The 21719-nt window shown below is 48.8% G+C and overlaps 1 protein-coding gene across 6 annotated transcripts in view; it reads right to left on the bottom strand.

The window, feature by feature from the left end:
• The window catches only part of SCLY (selenocysteine lyase), a 31901-nt gene extending 18621 nt beyond the window's left edge, over nt 1–13280 (bottom strand). For 3 of the 6 annotated variants that reach the window (XR_010839267.1, XM_059051176.2, XM_067027274.1), the window contains exons 1-3: nt 13111–13264; nt 10243–10355; nt 4258–4358 (exon numbers count right to left, since the gene is read on the bottom strand). Coding sequence is in view for 4 of the 6 variants with exons in the window: in XM_059051176.2 (XP_058907159.1) it covers nt 4258–4358; nt 10243–10355; nt 13111–13199 (303 nt within the window). In the remaining 2 variants the exon portion in view is untranslated. Of the gene's footprint in view, nt 1–4257; nt 4359–10242; nt 10359–13110 lie in introns of all 6 variants that reach the window. The other 3 variants (XR_010839266.1, XM_067027273.1, XM_059051173.2) reach the window with 2 other exon arrangements.
• Between the last annotated feature and the right edge of the window lie 8439 nt (nt 13281–21719).

Genomic DNA, 21719 nt, shown 5'->3' with positions numbered 1-21719 from the left:
GGCCCTCTGACCCAGGAAGTCTAGTTCTTGGACTTGATCCTACAGCTACACTTGCACAGAAGCAAAATGACGGATGTAAAAGGTTACTGGCTAAGTGTACAATGACGTAACAGCAAAACCTTAGGAAACCCTTCAACGTCTATCAATAAGGGGACTTGGGCTTCCCTGGTGGCGCAGTGGTTGAGAGTCCGCCTGCTGATGCAGGGGACGCGGGTTTGTGCCCCAGTCTGGGAAGATCCCACATGCCGCGGAGCGGCTGGGCCTGTGAGCCATGGCCGCTGAGCCTGCGCGTCCGGAGCCTGTGCTCCGCAATGGGAGAGGCCACAACAGTGAGAGGCCGGCGTACCGCAAAAAAAAAAAAAAAGGGGGACTTGTTCAGTGGACTCCAAGCAGGTGTAAAAGCACAGAGGGAATGCCCTAAGGGCTGATGCCAGAGATCTCAAAGGCACTTGTTAAATGAAAAAAGGTAGCTAGCATTATATGCAGCATCATACAATTTGTATAAAAAGGGCGAGATACATACACATTTGCTTACACATCCCCCAAATCCTTGAAGCGGTAAAAAGGGAAGGAGAAAAGAATATATAAATCTACACACTTAATCTGTCTTTAAGGCAAAGGCTATCTCTGCAGGACTCCACAGAAACTAATACCGGTCTCCTGTAGGGAGAGGAAGTGGGTAACTGAGGGCATGGGTGGGAGATTTTTTTTTTTAAGGACCTTTTTATCTTATTGCTAAATACAACATATACACAGAAACGTGTATACAACAGAAATGTAAATTTCATGAGAAAGTATGGCAGTGAAGGCCTGAGTAGCCGTGACTGACCCACACCAGGGACCACTTCCCACCCGCCCTCAATCGCTGCCCCACCCCCATGCCAGCTAACCTCCACCCTGATTTGCATGGTAATCATTTCCTTGCTCTTCTTTATGCTTTTCCTTCCTAGGTAAGGGTCCCTCAGTGATTTTGCTTATTTTGCCTCTTTTTGACCTTCAAATGAATGGAATTGGACTGAATTATTTTTTTTCTCAACTGCAGATCCAACCCATTCACGTATCTGAAGGCACCGCCCAGCGGGAAGGCGGTGGCTGCTGCTTGTCCTGTGCTGAGGAACCCACACACGGTCACCCGGTGCTCAGAGGACTTGACAGGCACTGAGAGTCTAATAGGTGGTCCTGATGGAGGACGAGGCGGCCGACGGCAGGGCTCACCAAGGTCTGAGACACATCAAACCAGATGATGGGGAGGAGACGTCAGGATGGAAGGCTTGATGTGTTTCTCTGAAGGTGGATGGCTCTTTAAAGTCCCAGGTCACCCCCTCGCAGAAAGCACAGCGACTCCTGGTCCAGAAAGGAGGGCCTTCGGGGGCTGCCCACCTCAGGCCAAAGCTGAGCCAACCCTCCGTTAACCCGACAAAGGTGCCTTGTGCCATGTGCCACCTCCACCTGCGGGCACCAAAGGGCACAGGACTCCACGCTGAGCGCCCAGGTAGCACCGGGAGCACAGCAGCCTCTGTCGGAGCCGGTCAGCCACAACTGAAAACGTACCTCGTGCCTCCAGGCCACCAGGCTCCTCAGCACCTGGCCCCAGACAAGACCAGGATGGCCCACAGGGCAGCTGGGCCGGCCCCTTGTGGGGAACCAGCAGTCTGGTCCTGGGGGTGGTCGGTGCCCAGGGGCCTGGCAGCAGCTGCCCTCCCCTCTGGTCAGCGTGGCTCGGCCCGGCCCGGCTCAGCATAGCCTCTGGCTGACGCCCTCCGCTCCCCACTCGCGACCCCTCCGCACTGCCGCCGGGGACCGTACGGCACCCTTCCACCCGGGACTGCATCGGAGGCATGACTATCGGTCCATGCTCTTTGGAGGGCCGTCTGGGTTGTCCCCAGTCTCCGGCTGTCGAGGACGCTACCACGGACAGTCCTGCCTGCCCCTGCCGCCCACGTGCCCCGTTCTTCTACGGTGCGTACCTGAGAGGAGCTGCTGGCTGATAGGGTGGCGTGGCCTCGACTTCACGAGGCGATGCCAACCCACCTTCCAGAACGGTTTCCAGTCTACGCTCCTGCCAGCAGCGTGCGTGCTCGCCGCTGTGCGTCCTTTGTCAACACTTCCTGTCGTTGGACTCCTTGTTACCATCCTGATGGGTGGGCACGGGCAACCCACGTTGCTGTTCACGTTTGTATTCTGATCACTTATGAGGCTGAGTACCTTCTCCCACGTAGAGACCACATAGGTTTCTCCGTGAAGTGCAAATTCACTTTTCTCGCCCATTTTTCTACCATCTTCACCCACTGTCAGGCCAGTCTTCTGATTTCCTTCAAGGTTCTCTGATGAACTACAAATTGTTTAGTGGTGGTGGTGCTGGTGGTGGTAGAATTTATCGACCTTTTCTTTTATGATTAAAGTTTTCTGTATTTTATCTAAGAAATCCATCTCTTCAACATCACAAAGGCCAGGCCTTGTCACGTGACAAGGACCCATCGAGGTACAGAGGGCCTCGTGTCTCTCCTTGCCCTAAGACCGTCTGCCTTAATTAGTAGAACAATTCACCGTGCTCTTAATCTTGAAGATTTGGCTCTTCTTGGCATTGTGTATTTCCATATAAATTAGTTTGCGAGATTCCATCAAAAAAGAGTCAGAATTTTGACTGAAGTTGCTTTGAATCTACAGATCAATCTGGAGAGAGCTGACATATTTATCATATTGAGTCTTCCCATCTGTGAACATGGCATATGCTGCATTTATTCAGAACTTCTTTGAAGGCTCGCGGTAATGTTTCTATTCCTTTCCCAACGTGTGTGCGCGGGTGTCTTACAAAAGCTTTTTTACTAGATTTATTTCCTAAGTATTTGATATTTTTTGGTGCTCTGGTGAATACCTGTTTGTTGCTGGTACACAAAAATACAATTGATTTTTTTATCTAATAACTTTGCTGAATTTACTTACTAACTCTGACAATCTAGCTGCAGCTCCTCTTGGTCTTTTATGTGGACAGTCACATCACCTGTGGCGGACCTTCTTCTCCAATAAGGAGATGAGATGGTGAGAATTATTAATTGAGTAGAGAGACCTTGACATCATCACACTCTCACTGAGTATCATCTATCAATTTAAAAAGAAGTACCTTTGAAATCGGGTCAAACCTCACTCTTTTTTTTTTTTTTAATTGATGTATAGTTGATTTCCAATGTTGTGTTAGTTTCAGGTGTACAGCAACGTGATTCCATTATATATATGTTCTTTTTCAGGTTCTCTTCCATTACAGATTATTACCAGACACTGAATATAGTTCCCTGTGCTGTACAGTAGGTCCTTGTTGGCTGTCTATTTTATATAAAGTAGCGTGTATGTGTGAATCCCAAACTCCTAATTTATCTCTCCCCCATTTCCCCTTTGATAACCCTAAGTTTGTTTTCTATGTCTGTGAGTCTATGTTGTGTAAATAAGTTCATTTGTGTCCTCTTTTCGGTCCCACATATAAGTGATATCATATGATATTTGTCTTTCTCTGTCTGACTTACTTCACTCAGTATGATAATCTCTAGGTCCATCCATGTTGCTGCAAATGGCATTATTTCGTTCTTTTTTTTACGGCTGAGTAGTATTTCATTGTGTGTGTGTATATATATATACCACATCTTGACCCATTCATCTGTCCATGGACATTCAGGTTGTTCCCATGTCTTGGTTATTGTAAATAGTGCTACTATGAACACTGGGGTGCATGTATCTTTTCGAATTAGAGTTTTTGTCTTTTCCAGATGTATGCCCAGGAGTGGGATTGCTGGGTCGTATGGTAGTTCTATTTTTAGTTTTTTAAGGAACCTCCATACTGTTCTCCATAGTGGCTGCACCAATTTACATTCCTACCAACAATGTAGAAGGGTCCTCTCTTCTCCACACCCTCTCCGCATTTATTATTTGTAGATGTTTTGATGATGGCCATTCTGACCGGAAACCTCATACTCTTAACAAGGTAAGCAACTTAGTGGGATTCAAAGGAATGATTACAGGCCAAAATGAAGGGGAAACTCTCTTTATTGAAATAGCAATGCAAAGCAAATTAATTTATACGTTATGTAACAAATATCCTATCAGCCCCCTGGAATTCACTTATAGGATAAATGTTGGCTAATTATATCAAGGACAAAGCATTACTCTTTCTTTAAAAAACAATAATACCAAGAGGCAGCCACCTTCTACTTTTTAAAAAAAATAACTTACAGCTAAAAGAACATGAGACTTGGAGACTTCGTTTACCTCTGTGCCACCGGAAGTGAAGATCATGTCTTGAGGTCTCCCACCTATCATCTTGGCAAGGTTTTCCCGAGCTGCATTGATAATCTCCTTGGCCTTCCTACCTTGAGGCACCAAAGTGGAAATTCATTAACTTTGCTTCACCAAGTCCAATCAACACATGTTTAAAAGAACAACCAGACATGAAGGAGGGAGAGATCTGAGTGGGCAGTTCTAAGACAAAACGTGCTCTACTAACGTGAGCTACAACCAGAAATCACTTGGTGAAGGGGCAGCTGTAAGATGTCAGCAAATCAGTGAAAACTACTGAGATTTCGTAACTTAGTAAGAGCCAGAAACAAATATGGGAGGATACCTGGGAACCCTAAAATTCCCTGAGACATGGTCTTCTTCTTACCAGATGCTACGGGAGAGGGGAAGCTGTGGCCATCTGCCTTGCTTCCCATCCGTCAAGACAGGAGAATGAAAGGATGGAATAATTTGCTTACGATCATGCTGCAAAACAACAAAAATAAGCAAAGATAGAACTTGTGACCCCTCGACGCAAAGCCCAATGCCATATGTCATACTGCCTGTCCCCTAGCTAATGAGAAAGGTCACCGCCTCAGGGACACATTTGCTTTCAAACAGCTGCTAGGAGCCCAGCTATTCCCAGTTTCACTGGAGAGCAGGAAAACAGGAACCAAACTTCATGTGGCAGAGAAAGAAAGGCTCTGGGATGGGAATTCTGACAATTTTGATGACCATTTTTAGTCTGTAGACCAGTAGACTCCAAACTTTTCTGACTATTCAGTCCTATTTATAAAAAATTTTTTTTGAGCAGGTGCCATTAAAATAAACATATAAATAATAAAACATACGTAAAGATAGAAATGCAAAAAGATGTGGTAAAAATAAATATACAAAGTAATCCACGCACTCCTTAAGACTACTGCGTAGGTTTTAATTACAAGCAATGAAGGTCTGCGGCGTTTAGGAAACCCAGTCCTTTCAATTAGTGATACTTTAAAAGACTGCAGTAAACGGCAACCGGTTTGGGCAGGACCCTGCCTGGTGCACCGTTAGCGCCTCCTGAGCGCCGCTCAAACCCGTCCACCAGCTCACGGCCCACTCTTCTGCCAGGATTCTGCTGAGATGCCCGGCTGCCCTTCCCAGGACAATCGGGTGGCCCATGTGGCGTGTAGCCCCCGGAGCCTGTTCCGATGCACCTGTAGACCTTCATAGAAGCATTTCACAGGGTTTTCTTTTTCCTTTTCAAAAATGGGTTTCATAATTTACAAATTGGTTTGCAAAAACTTCCCTTTCCACTTATCGACAAGTCTCGGAGACGATTCTACACAAGGATTCGTGGGGCTACCTCACCACCGTGATGTACCTATTAGAATGGCTAAAATGAAAAGATTGGCCGGTCCAAGTGGTCAGGAGGATGCGGAGAAAATGCAACGCTCATTCACATCAGTGGGAACAGAAACTGGTACAAGCACTTTGGAGAGAGCACAGCAGTTCCTTAGGAAATCAAACTTACACCTCCCATCTGACCCCGCCATCCTGCTCCTAGGTGTTTACGGTAAATAGTGTTTTACCCAAGAAAAAAGAAGGTGATGTCCACAACTTGTACATCAACATACGCCCAAAATTCCAACCCATTCCTTGTTCTGGGTGCCACTCACCCTACCTGGATGTCCAACAGGCATCTGAAACTACACACATTCAAAGCTGAATGTCCAGGGACTTCCCTGGTGGCGCAGTGGTTAAGAATCTGCCTGCCAAGGCAGGGGACACAGGTTCGAGCCCTGGTCCGGGAAGATCCCACATGCCGCGGAGCAACTAAGCCCGTGAGCCACAACCACTGAGCCCACGTGCCACAACTACTGAAGCTCGCATGCCTAGAGCCCGCGCTCTGCAGCAAACAAGCCACCGCAATGAGAAGCCCACGCACCGCAATGAAGAGTAGCCCCTGCGCTCCACAACTAGAGAAAGCCCGTGCGCAGCAATGAAGACCCAACGCAGCCAAAAATAAATAAATAAATAATAAATTTAAAAACAAAACCAAACAAACAAAAAAAGCTGAATGGCTGCCTCCCTCCCCCCAAACTGGCTTATTTCTCAAAGGCTCCCAGCCTCTCCTTTCTCAGTAAGTAAAAGGCAACTCAATCCTTCCAGGGGACCAGGGTGAAAGCTCCTGTCTTTCTCCTACTCCATCACCCAACCCATTAGCAAATCCTGTAGGATCTGCCGTCAAAAATATCCAGAATCCAACCGCACCTCCCCCTGCCCCAGCCACCAGGTGAGTCAAGGCCACTGCTGGGATATTCCCCTGGCATGACCCCAACTTCACGGACCCCACTGTGGTCCACTCTCCACAAAGCGGCCAAAGTAATGCCTTGAAAACCCCAACATTCCTTGTGCTCTGGGCTTTTCCCTCACCGGGAACGATGCTCAGCACACAGTAGGTACTCAACCAGTATTGGTTAAAGCAGCTGTGTTCAAAGTGTGGTCTGGGGAACTCTGGGGGCCCACAAAGGAAAAACTGTTTTCCTAATAATACTGAGACATCATTTGCCTTTCTTACATTCATTTTCTAGCAGGTACATAAGGAAGACCTCCAGAGGCTACGTGATGTGAATATTGCAATGGACTGGATACAGGTACTGGATGCAGGTATGGGACCCAAACGTCTTCTATTTATCCAGACCTTGAAGATTTTCAAACACGTACAACAGTGCCATTCTTCTCACTAAATTTGTTCTGTTTTGGAAAAGATAGTTTCTTTTTCATAAAAAAAAGTTAACATGTAATGGATTTATTATTGTTACTTTTAATGAATAGATACGTATCTATTTAAAGTTTTTTAGTGTTAAGTTCTGATACGGCAAATATCTACAGACAAAGCGTGCGTAAGCAGAGGCTCTTTGGGGTCCTTAATACGTTTTCAGAGTGTGGGGTCTCGTGAGTGACCTCAGTTACGTCACCCCCCTGCTCAGGCCCTCCAGACGCACTCCACCCCAGGCCCACGAGAGCCGGCCCTCACCTCACAGTGGCCTCCACAGCCCAGCATGGCACTGCCCCCAAGCCCCTTGGACCCCCGCACCCCCCGCTGTCACCCACAACCCTCTGCCTGCAGTGCCTCCCGAGGTGTCCCCTCCTCATGTCCGCAAACATGTATCATCCGAGATTAGGATCGTCCTCCGCGAAGCGGGACCCCTCCCCCAGAACTGTCTGCGCTTTACCCGGCTTTACTGCTCCCCACAGAGCTTTGTCCACCTCACACACCTGTGTCTGTTAACTGCCCGCTGCCAGCTGCCCCCTCGCAAGAGCAGGACCCTGGTCTGCTGGCTGCCCCACCCACCAGGCACAGAGTAAGCGCCCTCCAGGCAAGCTGAGTGGACGGCTCACAGGCGAGGACTGGAGCCCTTGAAGGTGAGCCCCAGGCCCTCCCTCCTGAGGGAGGGCTGCCCTTGGGTGCGTCAGAAGACACCTGGGGGAAAGGCCCTAGGGAATTCCTGACTGCAGCAGGAGGGGTCATGGTGGGAAGACCCCGGAACCCAGGGCTAGGAGAGCTGGGTTCCATCTGGGGACCAGCCCGAGACGCTGCAGGCCGCTGGCCCACTCTGAGAGGACGCCCTCAGCTGCGAACCTGAGGCCTGATGCCCACCCACCATGCAGGTTCTCACTAATAACAGAAGTGGGGGCGTGCAAGAGCGCCGTCAGCCTAACTCAGTGTGCACACAGCGACACCCTCCCCGCGCTTCCACAGCCGGAGGCGCCCACGAGCGCGGGGGGGTGGGCCGGGGACCGTCACAGCACAGCGTGTGTACTGCCGTGTCAGCTAAGAAACGGAGTTTTGAAGAGACAAAAGCTTGGCTTTAGTAAAGTTTTCTTCTCATTACACTAGGCATGCTGACTGTAGAAGAATTAAATACCATGATACAAAAAGAAAATACTCCAAACCTCCTGCAATCCCACCACTCCAAGCAAACTGCGGCGGGGGCGTCCGGTGGGCGGCCCGTCTGTGCTGGGGCTGTGCGCAAGCCGCCACTCTCCCTCGCCACCACGGAGGCATTTTCAGCTGGAACACATCTTAATTCAGGCCACATTTAAGTGAAGAAAGTCTTGGATGAATTAAGAATTTAGACCCCATTTCCCAACTTCCACTGCAACTGAAACGCCAACGCGTGGCCATGGGACCAACCTCTGGCTAGGGGTTACAGGCCAGAGTGGTACTTGCAACTTCCAGAAGTGTCTCTGAAGGACTCAGGCAGCCCTTTCTCCTCCTCTTTCTCTCTGTCCCACAGGCCGGACTGCTTACATGATGGCTTGAACTGCAGGAGGCATCCTGACCCCAAGGGGCAGGTGCATGTTAAAGATGGAAAAAGTTTTAAGATAGAAGGAGCTGGGTCTCTGGTAGTGGCTGAGCAGCCACATGGACCCTGCACTGTGAGCGAAATAAATTTCAAGCTGTTTAATCTACAGTTATTTGGGAGTTTCTGTCTCTCACAGCAAAACTATACATTTTCCAAACCTGCTCTACGTAATTTGTTCTTGGGTGCTGGGCAGGGGAAATCAATCACACCGCACATTTATAACGTGCATTTTCCACTTGGGCCAAACGCTGCAACTCTCCTCCTAGGTCATCAATACAGTCCACACCACTGCTTTAAGGGGGACCAGAACTCACGCCAGGGCCTCTGCATACTGTATGTGACCCATCCTTGACTGACGGACACTGAGGTTATAAGCGAGGTGGTAAAAAACATCTTGGGTTTCTAAACTCTTCCCGTACCTCCTTAATAGTTGCCTTAAAACAGATTACCCTCGAAGGAATTATTATCATTATTAAATCATAATATTGTGAAAATAATTAAACCATTCTATCATACAGGTGATTTTTTTCTTTCTTTTCCATTTCTCCCTGAGTGTCAACAGAGAATTATTGCAATGCATTTTTAGTTATGGTTCTTAATTTGTGGAAACAAAGGCTGTCAAGGCAACATGCAATCCACAGACAGGCTTCATCAGGTCTAGAAGGGTTATTTCTCCCTGAGGGTTATTCCTAAATTTCTTCATGATAAATGCTTTTTACTAGCACTTAACTGTTCTCTGGATTCTCCAGTTTTATGTGTCAGAAACTTCAGTTTCACTAGAGGAAAGATTAGCCACAAGGTAACGTCCAGAAGATTAGCCAGAATACACGTATAACATAAACCAGCAACAAAGTGAACGAATGACTAGTGTCTGATTTTGCAAAAACTTTTAGTTATCAAGTTGTGAAGAAAACCGACATGAAAACCGACATGAAAACCCACAAAAGCCTAAAAATGTATACACAGGTATTGCTAAATCCTAGGGCGTGGCAGTAGTCTGAAAGTTATTTTAGTTCATCGTGATCCACAGTTAAGATAGTTTAATCTTCATTATCCGTGATAAAGCATTAAATAAGAAGACACAGCTTCAGCTCACTGTCTGAAAGACACAACGTGACTCTGCCATGTTAACTCCTGATGTGAAACAAATTCTTTTCCAAGACCTCCAATTTAATGCTCTACATTAAAACAAGAATAAACGAGGAACATATAAGAATATTTATAACTGAAGAATTTCGAAGTAATTTTTATTTAAAAAAAAAATGAGACCAGGATTCTACGTGATCCTGATGTTGTAAAAGATCTATCTTGCAAATTTTGTAACGGTCGACTGAGACAGATACGTGACAGGGTTTTAACAGGTACTGTCACTACAAACAACTCTTAATAAGACAGCTTTTTCATCTGGGAAAGGAGGACAGGAGAGTATGTTAAAGATGAAAGATGATGGTATCAACAAGGCTCAAATTTGGACTTCTCAGGAAGAAACTACCCAAAATTACAGCTAAAGATTTGCAGTTAACAGAAAATCTATTCAAAACTGAGTCATCCCATCTGGTATACAATTTCTCTAAGAATACCTCTGCCCCCCCATCTCTGATCTGTGTGTGTCTTCTAGAATTACCTGCCGGGTAAGGGCTGCTGGGGTTTCCCCAGGCTTCCCGCATTGCTTCAGTCACGGCCTGCGTGACCTCCGGCTCCAGGGGGGTGGTTGCATTATAGTCCATATACACTTTCCTGCTGGAGAGAAAAGAAAGACGTGCCTATTAGGGAAAAGAAGGTGAAAACTGGAAACACAGCTGCACCCTGTCTATCGTATCAACAGGAGCAAATAATGTCAAGGTCGGGGTGCTTCTCTGCATTTACATGTGCCGGATTCTACAGGCTGTGCTCAGAAGTCTCCACATCTTCATTACTTATGGAAAATGTATATGTGTTTTCCAACCATCTATCAAGAGTATTTGCTAGTTTCCTGTATCACTGCTAGGAAATTGTCCCTTTGGACTTTCAAAACTTTCAAAACTTCTTTCCACCGCTTGGTAGGAGGGGTGGTCCGCTGGGCCTGAGCTACCTACCTGACTCCGGCCTTCCTCCTGAGGGAAGCAGGGGAACCTTGCAGTCCCAGGGAGCCGCACATTCCCCAGGGCTTTCCCCCTGGTTTTTCTACTTCACCACTTCACCACTAGTTTTCCTTTATTTCCCTGCAGTGTCTGCGACGGCTGTGAGGCTCGGGTGACCTAGGCGCCCACTGCGTCCCCTCTCCCCCCTCTGCTTCCCCTGAGCTGCAGTCTCCTCTGCGGGGTGGGGGGCATGTGCAGGCTTGCTTCTCCTCCCTTTGCACTCTCCGTTTTCTTTGCCTAGAATGACCACACTGACACCCCCACCTTACTTTTTAGGGCTTTGCTCCAACTTGACCCTCTTGTGAGACAACCTGGGCTCTAAATGGAATTGCAGCCCCACCCATGCCCTCCTCCCCAGGGCTGTGTCCCCTGGCACCCCGTTTCTCCAAGGCACCCTATCATCTAACACACTAGACCTGCTCCTTGTTTATTCTCTATCTCAACAGAAAGTAACAGAACAGCAGCTCCACAAGCTCCCGTTTTCCTCCCAGCTCTGGCGCCAACACTGAGGACAACGGCTGGCACAGGGGGGCTTGATTTATAAGGTGACAAATGTCACAGAAGTGACAGACCCTGAAAGATCCCTAGGTGAAATTTATCTGTATATCTTTTTACCAGTATCAAAAACTTTCAGAAACTTTCGTGAATATCCTGCCAGATACCATTAATTATTTTACCTGACTTTAAAAGCAGCAATTGCATTTAAACCAATCCACATGAAAATTCAAACACAATTACCAATGGTGGCTGTTAAAACACAGGTTCTTTAACCCATGGAGTGTTTTTTTCTGGCCATGCCTTGCAGCATGTGGGATCTTAGCTCCCCGACCAGGGATCAAACCCGTAGCCCCTGCAATGGACGTGAGGACTCTTAACCACTGGACCACCAGGGAAGTCCCTCCATGGAGAGTTTTAATGCAGCATCTTGTCTCTTAAGATGCCCAAGACAAGGCTTTGGGGCTTGGGACGTCTGAGCACCCATCCTTGGCCACACGGGTATTAGGAATCCCTGGGTCCTGCTGAGTCTTAAACCTGCATGTGCCCCTAACTCTGCTCTCACTTCTAATGATAAGTACTCCAAAATTCCTCAAACTACTAGTGACCACAGCTCTTCAATCTCCTGCTTGGCTGAGCTAATTCAAAGCTTGAATTTCAGAACACTTCACAGATTACTCTGCCCCATTATTTGCTACTTCTTTAAAGTGCTATCAATATTGCATGGGAAAGCTAAACTTTATTAGGTTCATAACCAAAAAGAAAAAGGCATCACGAATCTCTTCTACACTCAGCACATTTTCCCAACTCCCTTTTCTCAGTTCCAAGCAAATGAAACCTAATGAAAGACATGGCAGACTTTGGCCTGGACCCAAATTTTAAAGACACACACCAGTTCCTCATACTCAGGTAGAGAGGATTACCCTTCCCACACAGAAAGTATTTAACAAATTCCTGGATTGAGGGTGAAGACTCACAAACAAACAAAGATGCATTTCCCCCGCCTAGGGGAAGGTGCCAGCAGGCTGGAACAGCTCTGTGGGCTGGAATGCCCCCCTGTCTTCACCCCCACTCTGCCAGGTGCTCAGGCCAGCAGCCTCGGGGCATCCTTCTTAACCCCACCTCTCCCCTACTGCGAGGACGCATCAGCTAGTGCCGGGTTTATTCTCAGTACAAACCCTTCTCCCGCCACCCCAGCCACCACTGCGGTCCACACCGCCTCACCCTCCTTGATTATAACAAAAGATTCCCAACTGGCTTCCCTGCTTCCTGCAACCCCTACTCCCTACAAAGCAGCCAGAAGGATTCCTTTAAAATATAAAGTAGTAATTTGTAATATAATTAAATGACGTCACTCCCCTCTCAAACCTCCAGGACACCCCAAGTCCTTCTTGGGCTCTGCGGCTCTGCTCGCGGACAGCTGCCCCAAGCCCCTCCGCTCCGCAGTCCTCGCTGCCCCCTCGGGGCCTTTGCTGCGCTTTCCTCTTCCCCGCGCGCTCGCTCCCAGAACTTGTGCGGCTCACTTCTGAATGTCACTCAGGTTTTAGCCAAGCGTCACCTCCCCGGAGCCCTTCGCAGGCCACGCCTCGCATCCGCTAATCCTCTCAGCATTCATCTCTGCTTTAGGCCTCCCGCGCGGACAGCCGCGCGGCGCTGCATCCCCGCGCGGACCCTCATGCCCGCGAGAGACCGGCCAGCTGGCGGCCTCTCTCCGGGAAGGACCCCCCCCTTGGAGAATGACCATCAGCTGGCCGCCCCCTCCCTCGGGGAGTGACCACCGGGCGGCCGCCACCCTCAGACCCCGCCACGCGGCGCCTGGAAGGCTTCCTGGAGGAGGGCGCCAACGGCTTCCCCTGCCTTCCGCTCAAGGAGCGCACCTCTCCGGCGGGCTCTTCTCTGCTCGGCTGCCAGGCTGACTCGCCGCTCGCCCCCGCGCGTCCCTGCTCCGCGGCCCGGCCGCCTCCATCCCGAACCCGCCCAGCCCGGCCCCAACCACCAGAGCATGTCACTGTCAGGAGCGCCACCGGGAGGAGGCGGGGCCGCGAGTGCCGGGGCGAGTCCGGATTGGCTGAGGTGCGCACTCCCAGCCAATCCTCGGGCTTCAGCGGCGCTCCGCCGGGAGGCGGGGCCCCGGCTGCGCGCGGTCAGGTGACAGGCTGGGGGCGGGAATGCAGGCGCGTCACAGGGGGCGTGGTCCCGGCGGCGGAGTGTGGGCGTAAGGGCTGTGCGTGGGCCCTGGGCGGTGAACGGGTAGGCGGCACCGGGAGGGAGGGCGGCGGGGGCCCGGGGGCGGCCGGGGAGCGAGCGGTCCGCGTGCTTCCTCCCGGCTGCAGCGGGAGCCCCGGTACTCCGAGGCCAGCGGGCCACGCCCTGCGTCACCGCTGTCCCGGGGGGGTGCTCCACCATGATCCGACCCTCTGCTTGGGTGACTGGATGAAATTAGGGCTCGTTTCCTGCGGGTGGATCTGAGGGGTCTGGAGTGGAGGCTGTTACAGGAGCCAAGGCAAGACATGAGGAACACCAAGCCTGGGCGCAAAACGCAGGAAAGATGGATCCGGGACAGATTTAGGGAACGGGGTCTGCTGAATGTGGGGCACGCGGGAGGGTGAGGGAGGAGGATGTTAGTCCCTTTACCAGAACAGGAAGGAGCCCCGGGGAGGGGCAGGTGATGGGCTGAGTTTCCGACCTGTTGCTTTGTCTGATTTGTCTGAGAGGCAGTCAAATGGACATGTCTAGCATTCGTGTATCCTGCCAACCATAATACAAGTCAGTTGCGAAAGCGGCGAGAGAGGGCAAAGATCCAGATGCTTGAATTCTAATGAAGCCACCCACCGTCTCTTGCCCTTTTGGCAAAATAACGATTTCTAAGTTTGAGCCCTGAGCATGTGTCAGGCACTGTTCCAGGCGCCTTTCGTGTATTCACTAGTTTCCTCTTGATAACACCCGTATCAAGTGGGTGCCTTTATCCCCACTTTATATATGAGGAAAGTCAGGTACAGAAAAGGTCAGCATCTTGCCCAAGTTTACACGGGGAGTAATGGAGCCAGAATTTGAATGCAGGAATGCTTTGTCAAGAAATTGAATTTTAATTGGATGTTTGTAGACTTGCTCAATTTTATCTCCTGTTGGGGTCCAGAAGAAGTTGTTTTTTTCCAGCTCTGCAAGTCTCCACATTTCTGGACTCCTTGTTTCCTTTCATTCTTGCTTGCAAACCAAGCTCATTTCTTGCCAAATGCGGCCAAGAGCAAAGGACACACCAACATTTAAGAAGCAAATAGAGGGCTTCCCTGGTGGCCCAATGGTTAAGAATCCGCCTGCCAATGCAGGGGACACGGGTTCGAGCCCTGGTCCAGGAAGATCCCACATGCCGCGTAGCAACTAAGCCCGTGTGCCATAACTACTGAGCCTGTGCTCTAGAGCCCGCGAGCCTCAACTACTGAACCCACGTGCCACAAGTACTGAAGCCCGGGCGCCTAGAACTGTGCTCTGCAACAGAAGAGAGCCCACCACAATGAGAAGCCCTTGCACTGCAAAGAAGAGTAGCCCCTGCTCGCCACAACTAGAGAAAGCCCACGTGCAGCAACGAAGACCCAGCGCAGCCAAAATAAATTAATTAATTTTTAAAAATATCCTTTCGAATTAAAATAATAATAAAAAAGAAGCAAAGAGGTAACACAGAAGCTCAAGGCAGTCAAAAGAGGAGGAAAGGAAAGGGAATGAAGGAAGAGTGTCAAAATACAGAAGGTAGTGTAAGTGCAGCTGAGAGGAAATCTGAAGTGTCTACTGAGTATCAGTAGACAATCAGGAGACACTGATGGTTTCAGCGAGAGGAATTTCAGTAGAGCAGTGGTGGGGGAGGGGTGATGCAGAGCTGAGGAAAGAACAGCATAAGAAAGGGTGGAGAAGGCAGTCAGCTCTTCAAAAGGTGGAGGAAGGAGGTAAAAGGGGTACAACATGAAGGGGAAATGTTTTAGAGACTGAGCATGTTTATAGCTGACCGGAGGTAGCTAACAAGGAAGCTGAAGATAAAAGAGAAAGAAGAGGTAAAGTCCTGGAGGCAGTGAGCGGGCACGAGGTCAAGAGCAAAGGTGGGGGGCATGTTTCATTCTCTAAGTCAATATAGAAGGCCGTAAGGGTGGGAGCTGGAGGGGCCCAGGGACCACTGACAAGGGAGCTGATTCATCTCCAGCCCCCCTTGGACCAGTTAGGCAGCGGTTAGAGGGTTTGTGTTTCCAGGTGGATATAGTGAGTGTAGTGGTGAAGTCAGAGACAAGACAGCGCCCCATGTGGCTGGCGATACCCACACACGGAGGACCTGTGGCCTCTTCACTCTTCCTAAAAGCGGCAGCAGCCACCACAGCCACCATGATTCCAAGTGGGCTGGTCAAACAGATGCAACAGGTGCCCTAACAGGGTGTCTTAATTACGAAATCAGGGCCCAATAAAGACAAAACATTTGAGGAATGCCATCTCCATGGAAATGAGGTCGTAAATGCACCAAATAGAGCTCACACCTAAGGGAAAATAGTCATACAGCACTCAGAGTGTCTTCAATACAGGAAAGGTCTACAAGGAGATAAGGGGGTATATCTTATTTTTTTTAAAAGGCAGTCATAAAACAAGAACAAACAACAATTAAAAAAACATATCGGGACCTCCCTGGCAGCCCGGTGGTTAAGACTCTGCACTTCCACTGCAGGGGGCGCAGGTTCATCCCTGGTTGAAGAACTAAGATCCTGCATGCTGAGTGGTGAGGCAAAGAAAACGAAAACAAAAACAAAGAAAAACCCATATCGGACAGAAACTATAATAATTGAGGTTTAGGGCTTCCCTGGTGGCGCAGTGGTTAAGAATCCTCCTGCCAATGCAGGGGACACGGTTTCGAGCCCTGGTCTGGGAAGATGCCACATGCCGTGGAGCAACTAAGCCCATGTGCCACAACTACTGAGCCTGTGCTCTAGAGCCCATGAGCCACAACTACTGAGCCCACATGCCACAACTACTGAGCCCACATGCCACAACTACTGAAGCCCACACACCTAGAGCCTGTGCTCCACAAGAGAATCCACCGCCATGAGAAGCCCGCGCACCACAACAAAGAGCAGCCCCCACTCGCCGCAACCAGAGAAAAAGCCCGTGCGCAGCAACGAAGGCCCAACGCAGCCAAAAATGAATAAAATAAATAAATAAATAAATAAATAAATTAAATATAATTGAGGTTTAAAAACAATAGAGTTGCCAGGGATTGGGGGGAAGGGAAGGATGGGTAGGTAGAGCACAGGGTATTTTTAGGGCAGTGAAACCATTTTGAATGACACTATAATAGATGTAATTATACAGTTGTGAAAACTCATGTACAACACTAAGAGTGAACCCCAATGTAACATGTGGGTGACAATGATGTGTCCATGTAGGTTCATTCATTGTAACAAATGTTACCTTTGTGTGATGTCGATAGTAGACGAGGTTAGACATATAGGGACAGGGTTATATGGGAACTCTGTTCTGCTCAGTTTTCCTGGGAACCTAAAACCGCTCTGAAAAATAAAGTCTGTTTTTTAAAAATCAATAGAGGGACTTCCCTGGTGGTCCAGTGGTAAAGAATCCACCTTCCAATTCAGGGGACGCGGGTTCAACCCCTGGTCGGGGAACTAAGATCCCACATGCCGTGGGGCAACTTAGCCCACGTGCCACAACTACTGAGCCCGCACGCCTCTATGAGAAAGCCCGCATGCCACACCAGAGAAGCCCACACGTCACAACGGAGGATCCCACATGCTGCGATGAAGACCCAACACAGCCAAATACATAAATAATTTTTTTTTTTTTTTTTTTTTTTTTTGGTGGTACACGGGCCTCTCACTGCTGTGGCCTCTCCCGTTGTGGAGCACAGGCTCCGGACGCGCAGGCTCAGCGGCCATGGCTCATGGGCCCAGCCGCTCCGCGGCATGTGGGATCTTCCCCGACCGGGGCACGAACCCGTGTCCCCTGCATCGGCAGGTGGACTCTCAACCACTGCACCACCAGGGAAGCCCATAAATAAATATTTTTTAAAAAATCAATAGATGGGCTGAATAGATAGGCATAAAAAGTGAATTAATGCACTAAATGCCTGAGCATAGGAATTCTCTCAGATTATTACTTCAAAGCATAAAGAGATGAAAAATATGAAAGAAAAGAAACATCCATCTAATAGTGATTCTCAACTGGGAGTGACTTTCACACCAGGGGACATTTGACAATGTGTAAAGACAATGTTAGCCATTGTAACTGGGGGTTGGTGCTTCTGGAATCTAGTGAGTAGAGGTCATATATGCTGCTAAGCACCCTACAATGCACTGGATAGAACAATTTTGGGCCATATCTGGCCTCAAACATCAGTAGCGCTGTGGTTGACAAACCCTGATGTGGTTCCATGTTTCCACTTGGTATCATTTCCTTCTGCCTGAGGACTTTGTTCCAAGTTTCTAGCAGTGCTGGTCTGCTGGTACGACTTTCAGCTTTTGAACATACGAGAAAAATCTTTATTTTGCCTTCCTCTTTGATAGCTTCCCTAGATATAGAATTCTAGCTTTTTTTCTTTCAATAAAAATTTTTCTCCACTGTTTTCTTGCTCGCATTGTTTCCAACAAGAAATGTGCAATCAACCCTTTATAAATTATGTCTTTATTTCTTGACTGCTTTTAATATTTTTGCTCTGTCACTGATTTTAAGCAACTTAGAATGTGATTTGATGTAATTTTCTTCATGTTACTGTGCTTTGAAGCTGGTATCTGTGGGTTTGTAGTGTTTATCAAGTTGGAAATTTGTCAGTAATTATAACTTCCAATAATTTTCTCTCTCCCCCGCTCCTTTGGGAAACTCGAATTACAAGTTGATTGGGCTGTATGAAGTTTTCCCACAGCTCACTGAAGTTCTGAGGGTTGCTTTCTTCCTAGATCCCACCCCGTTTTTCATTTTGTTTTTACAATTGCTATATCTTCAAGTTCATGAATCTTTTCTTCATCAATATGTAATCTGTTGTTAAACCCACCCATCCAGTGTACTTTTCATCACACATTTGTGTTTTTCTTCAGGAAGCTTATTTTGTGTCTTATATTTTCCATCTCTTTACTTAACATGAATAATCTTTTCTCTACCTTACGGAACTGTTTTAATGCTCTGATCTCTAACATATTTGTCATTTCTGGGTCTGTTCTGACTGATTTGTTTCCCCTCTAGCCGTGGCTCTTGTTTTCTTGCCTCTTTGCACACATTGAAATTTTGTATTGATTACTAGGTATTGTTAATTTTATCACTACCTTCTAGGGTGCTGGGTATATAGTTTAATTTAAAATTTTATTGAGATCCTTGTAGGTTTAATGCAGTTGTAAGAATGATACAGAGTCCCCTTACCCAGTTTTCCACAGTGGTAACACCTCTCCACACTATAGTAATCCATTCTGTAAGTCTTTGTCTTTGGGTGTATTAGACCATTTACATATAATTATTAAATGGTAATAAATCTTAAGTCTACCATTTTATGATTTGCTTTCTATCTGTTTCATCCGGTTCTCCTTTTGCTTGCCTTCCTGTGGGTAACTGAACATTTTTTAATTTTCCATCTTAATTTCTCAATAATGTTTAAAAACAGATATAATTCACATACCATAAATTTCACCCTTTTAAAGTGTAAAACTTAGTATTCACAAGGTTATGCACCTGTCACCATCTACTCCCAGAACTTTTTCATCACCCAAAAAAGAAACACTGTACTCATTAGCATTCAGTCCCCTCTTCCTCCTCACCACAACCCCTATCAACAAGCCACTTTCTATCTCTATAGATTTGCCTTTTCGGGGTGCTTCATACAAATGGAATCATACAGCATGTGGCCTTTTGTGTCTAGCTTCTTTCAGTTAGGAAAATGTTTTCAAGGTTTCAGTCCAGGTTGTAGCATGTATCAGTGATTCCTTTTTGCTGACGATGACTATTCCTTTGCCTGGCTATATGCCACATTCCGCTCTTCCATTCATCACTTGATGGGCATTTGGATTGTCTCCAGTTTTTGACTATTCTAAAGGACGCTGCTCTGAGCGTTCGTGTACAAGTTTTCATGTGGAGATGTATTTTCAGGTCTCTTGCTTATGTGATTAGGAGTGGAATTGCTGGGTAATATGGTAACTTTATATTTAGCCTGAGGAGTCCAATTTCTCAGCATCCTCAGCAACATTTGAAGCCTGGTTGTTTTGTTTTTAATTTAAAAACATTAAAAAAATTTTTTTTCGCCATCTTTGTGGGTGTGAAGTGGTCTTGATTTGCATTTCGCTAATGACTAATTGTGATATTGCAATTTACAGTATGTATAGTTCATCTTTGTCCCTGTTCCTAGTACACAGGATATTAATCCAGTCCTGTTGCTCCACCTTAGCCACAAGCACGAGTCCCCTCTGTCCTGTAATCCTCTGTCTGCAGATGGCTTTTGTCTCTGTTGTCCTCGTCTGCATTCTGGGAAAATTAATCAAGTTTGTCTCCACGTCATTGCTCTGTTTTCCCAGGATCGGTCCTGCCCTGTACTGTTGTGCATTTATTATTATTATTATTATTATTTTTTTTTGCGGTACGCGGGCCTCTCACTGTTGTGGCCTCTCCCGTTGCGGAGCACAGGCTCCGGAGGCGCAGGCCCAGCAGCCATGGCTCACGGGCTTAGTTGCTCCGCGGCATGTGGGATCCTCCCGGACCGGGGCACGAACCCGTGTCTCCTGCATCGGCAGGCGGATTCTCAACCACTGCGCCACCAGGGAAGCCCGTGCATTTATTATTATGGTTATAGTTTCATTCTGTTGCCATTTCATCTTAGCCTGTAGTCTCCTTATGAATTTTTGATTCCGGGTCAAAGGCACCGTTTACTGCGTTTTCCTAAACACGTGGACTTCTTTTCCCCTGAAAGTGTTTCTTTAAATCCTACACTTCATTCCCAGCGTCATGTTTATCCTGACTCTGCTGGATATTGTTCCTTCTTTTCCTGCAGGATTTTCCACGGAGCCGTTTACTCAAGCTAAGCCAGCAGTTCAGACATGGCATCTGCCGGCTGCAGGGCGGGCGGCTTGCCGGCCCGTGCGGCCTGTGCCCGCCGGCGTGCCCCGTCTCCGGGCAGGGGCCTGTCCTGCGCAAGCTCGCCTCTGGCGGACTCGTGCTCTTACGCTCCTGCTACATCTACTCAACGTTGTGACGACACGTAAGAAGAACCTACTCAGTTATTGCCGGATGACTGAGGTGAGGCCGTGCTCCAGGTCAGCCCCAGGCTGACCAACGCCTGGGACAGCCAGGGATACATGTGCGAGCAAGCGTGGACCACTTCTTTGGTGCTTCTGGAAGCCTGGGCGAGATGAGGACACTCCAGAACTGCCCATCCGCCCGTGAGACTGGCTTCACGGGGGGCACCACCTGAACTGAATCCCGAAAGGAGCCCCCGGAGGGAAGCTCAGAGTCTCGGGAGAGTGGGCCTCACCACAAGGCGGGAAAGCACTGCTCTGAGGCCAGGGTCCCCGTCACAGTGGCTGGCAGGGTGGACAGGCCCAGTCACAGTGGGGTCCGTGTGCCAGGCCCAGGTGCCGCTTCTGGATGCGTGGGAAGACGTGGCGCGGGACGGGCTGTTGCAGCAAGCCCCCCGGCAGCGCACGAGGCGGCTTTGGTCTCAGCCGGCTGTGGCCGGGCCCTCCTCCGCTGCTGCCCTTCTGCAGAGGCTGTGGTCCGTGTCACAGCCCGGTCACTGGCCTGGCGGGACACCAGCGACCACACGGGTTCCACAGTCACAATGCTCGCCCGGGACACAGGCTTTCTCTGCTCAGCCTCTAACTCGAGGCTTGAAAGCGCTTCTGAACAGGCGGCAACAAGGCGCTCTCTCCCTAGCGTTGCCCCCAGCTATGGCTCCCAGCCTCACCCTGGTCGGAGGAAGGGCGGATGCAGGTGAACAGGGGTGCTGAGGTTGGAACAAATTTTTAAAAAGAGCTGTTTGGCAACGACTGGCTTAAGAGACAAAACAATCTTTGGCCATCAAGCACCATGCCTGTCCTGGGAACGATGCGCCGTGCGGAAGGTGAGGGCTGACACCGAGGCGTTGAGGATCCAGCGCCAAAAAATACAACACAGACGAGTGAGTCCTACCAGGCGGAGAGGAGACCCAACAGGCCTCTCTCGGGTACCAGAGCAGGGGGAGCATCCCTGGATACGACCTGTGGGGGGCCACGCGAGGTGCCCGCCCATGTACAGCCAGTGCTAACCCTCTCTCCGGGCCCCTGGCCCCAGACCGGCATTTGTCCTGGACTGCAGTGCTCGGGGCCTGTCCGTAGCCTCCCCTCCAGCACCGGGAACTCTTGGGACATGGATTATTTCTTCCAACTGGCCATAAGTTACAAGCCAAAGCAAACCAAAAGGAACAGTGCCTTTACTGGAAGAACTCTGGCCCAGTGCATTTGGCAATGAAAAGTGAATGAAACCTCAGATG

Source organism: Kogia breviceps, chromosome 2 (genome assembly GCF_026419965.1).
Source record: "Kogia breviceps isolate mKogBre1 chromosome 2, mKogBre1 haplotype 1, whole genome shotgun sequence".
Taxonomy (NCBI): Eukaryota; Metazoa; Chordata; class Mammalia; order Artiodactyla; family Physeteridae; genus Kogia; species Kogia breviceps.
This window is presented reverse-complemented; position numbering and strand designations above follow the sequence as displayed.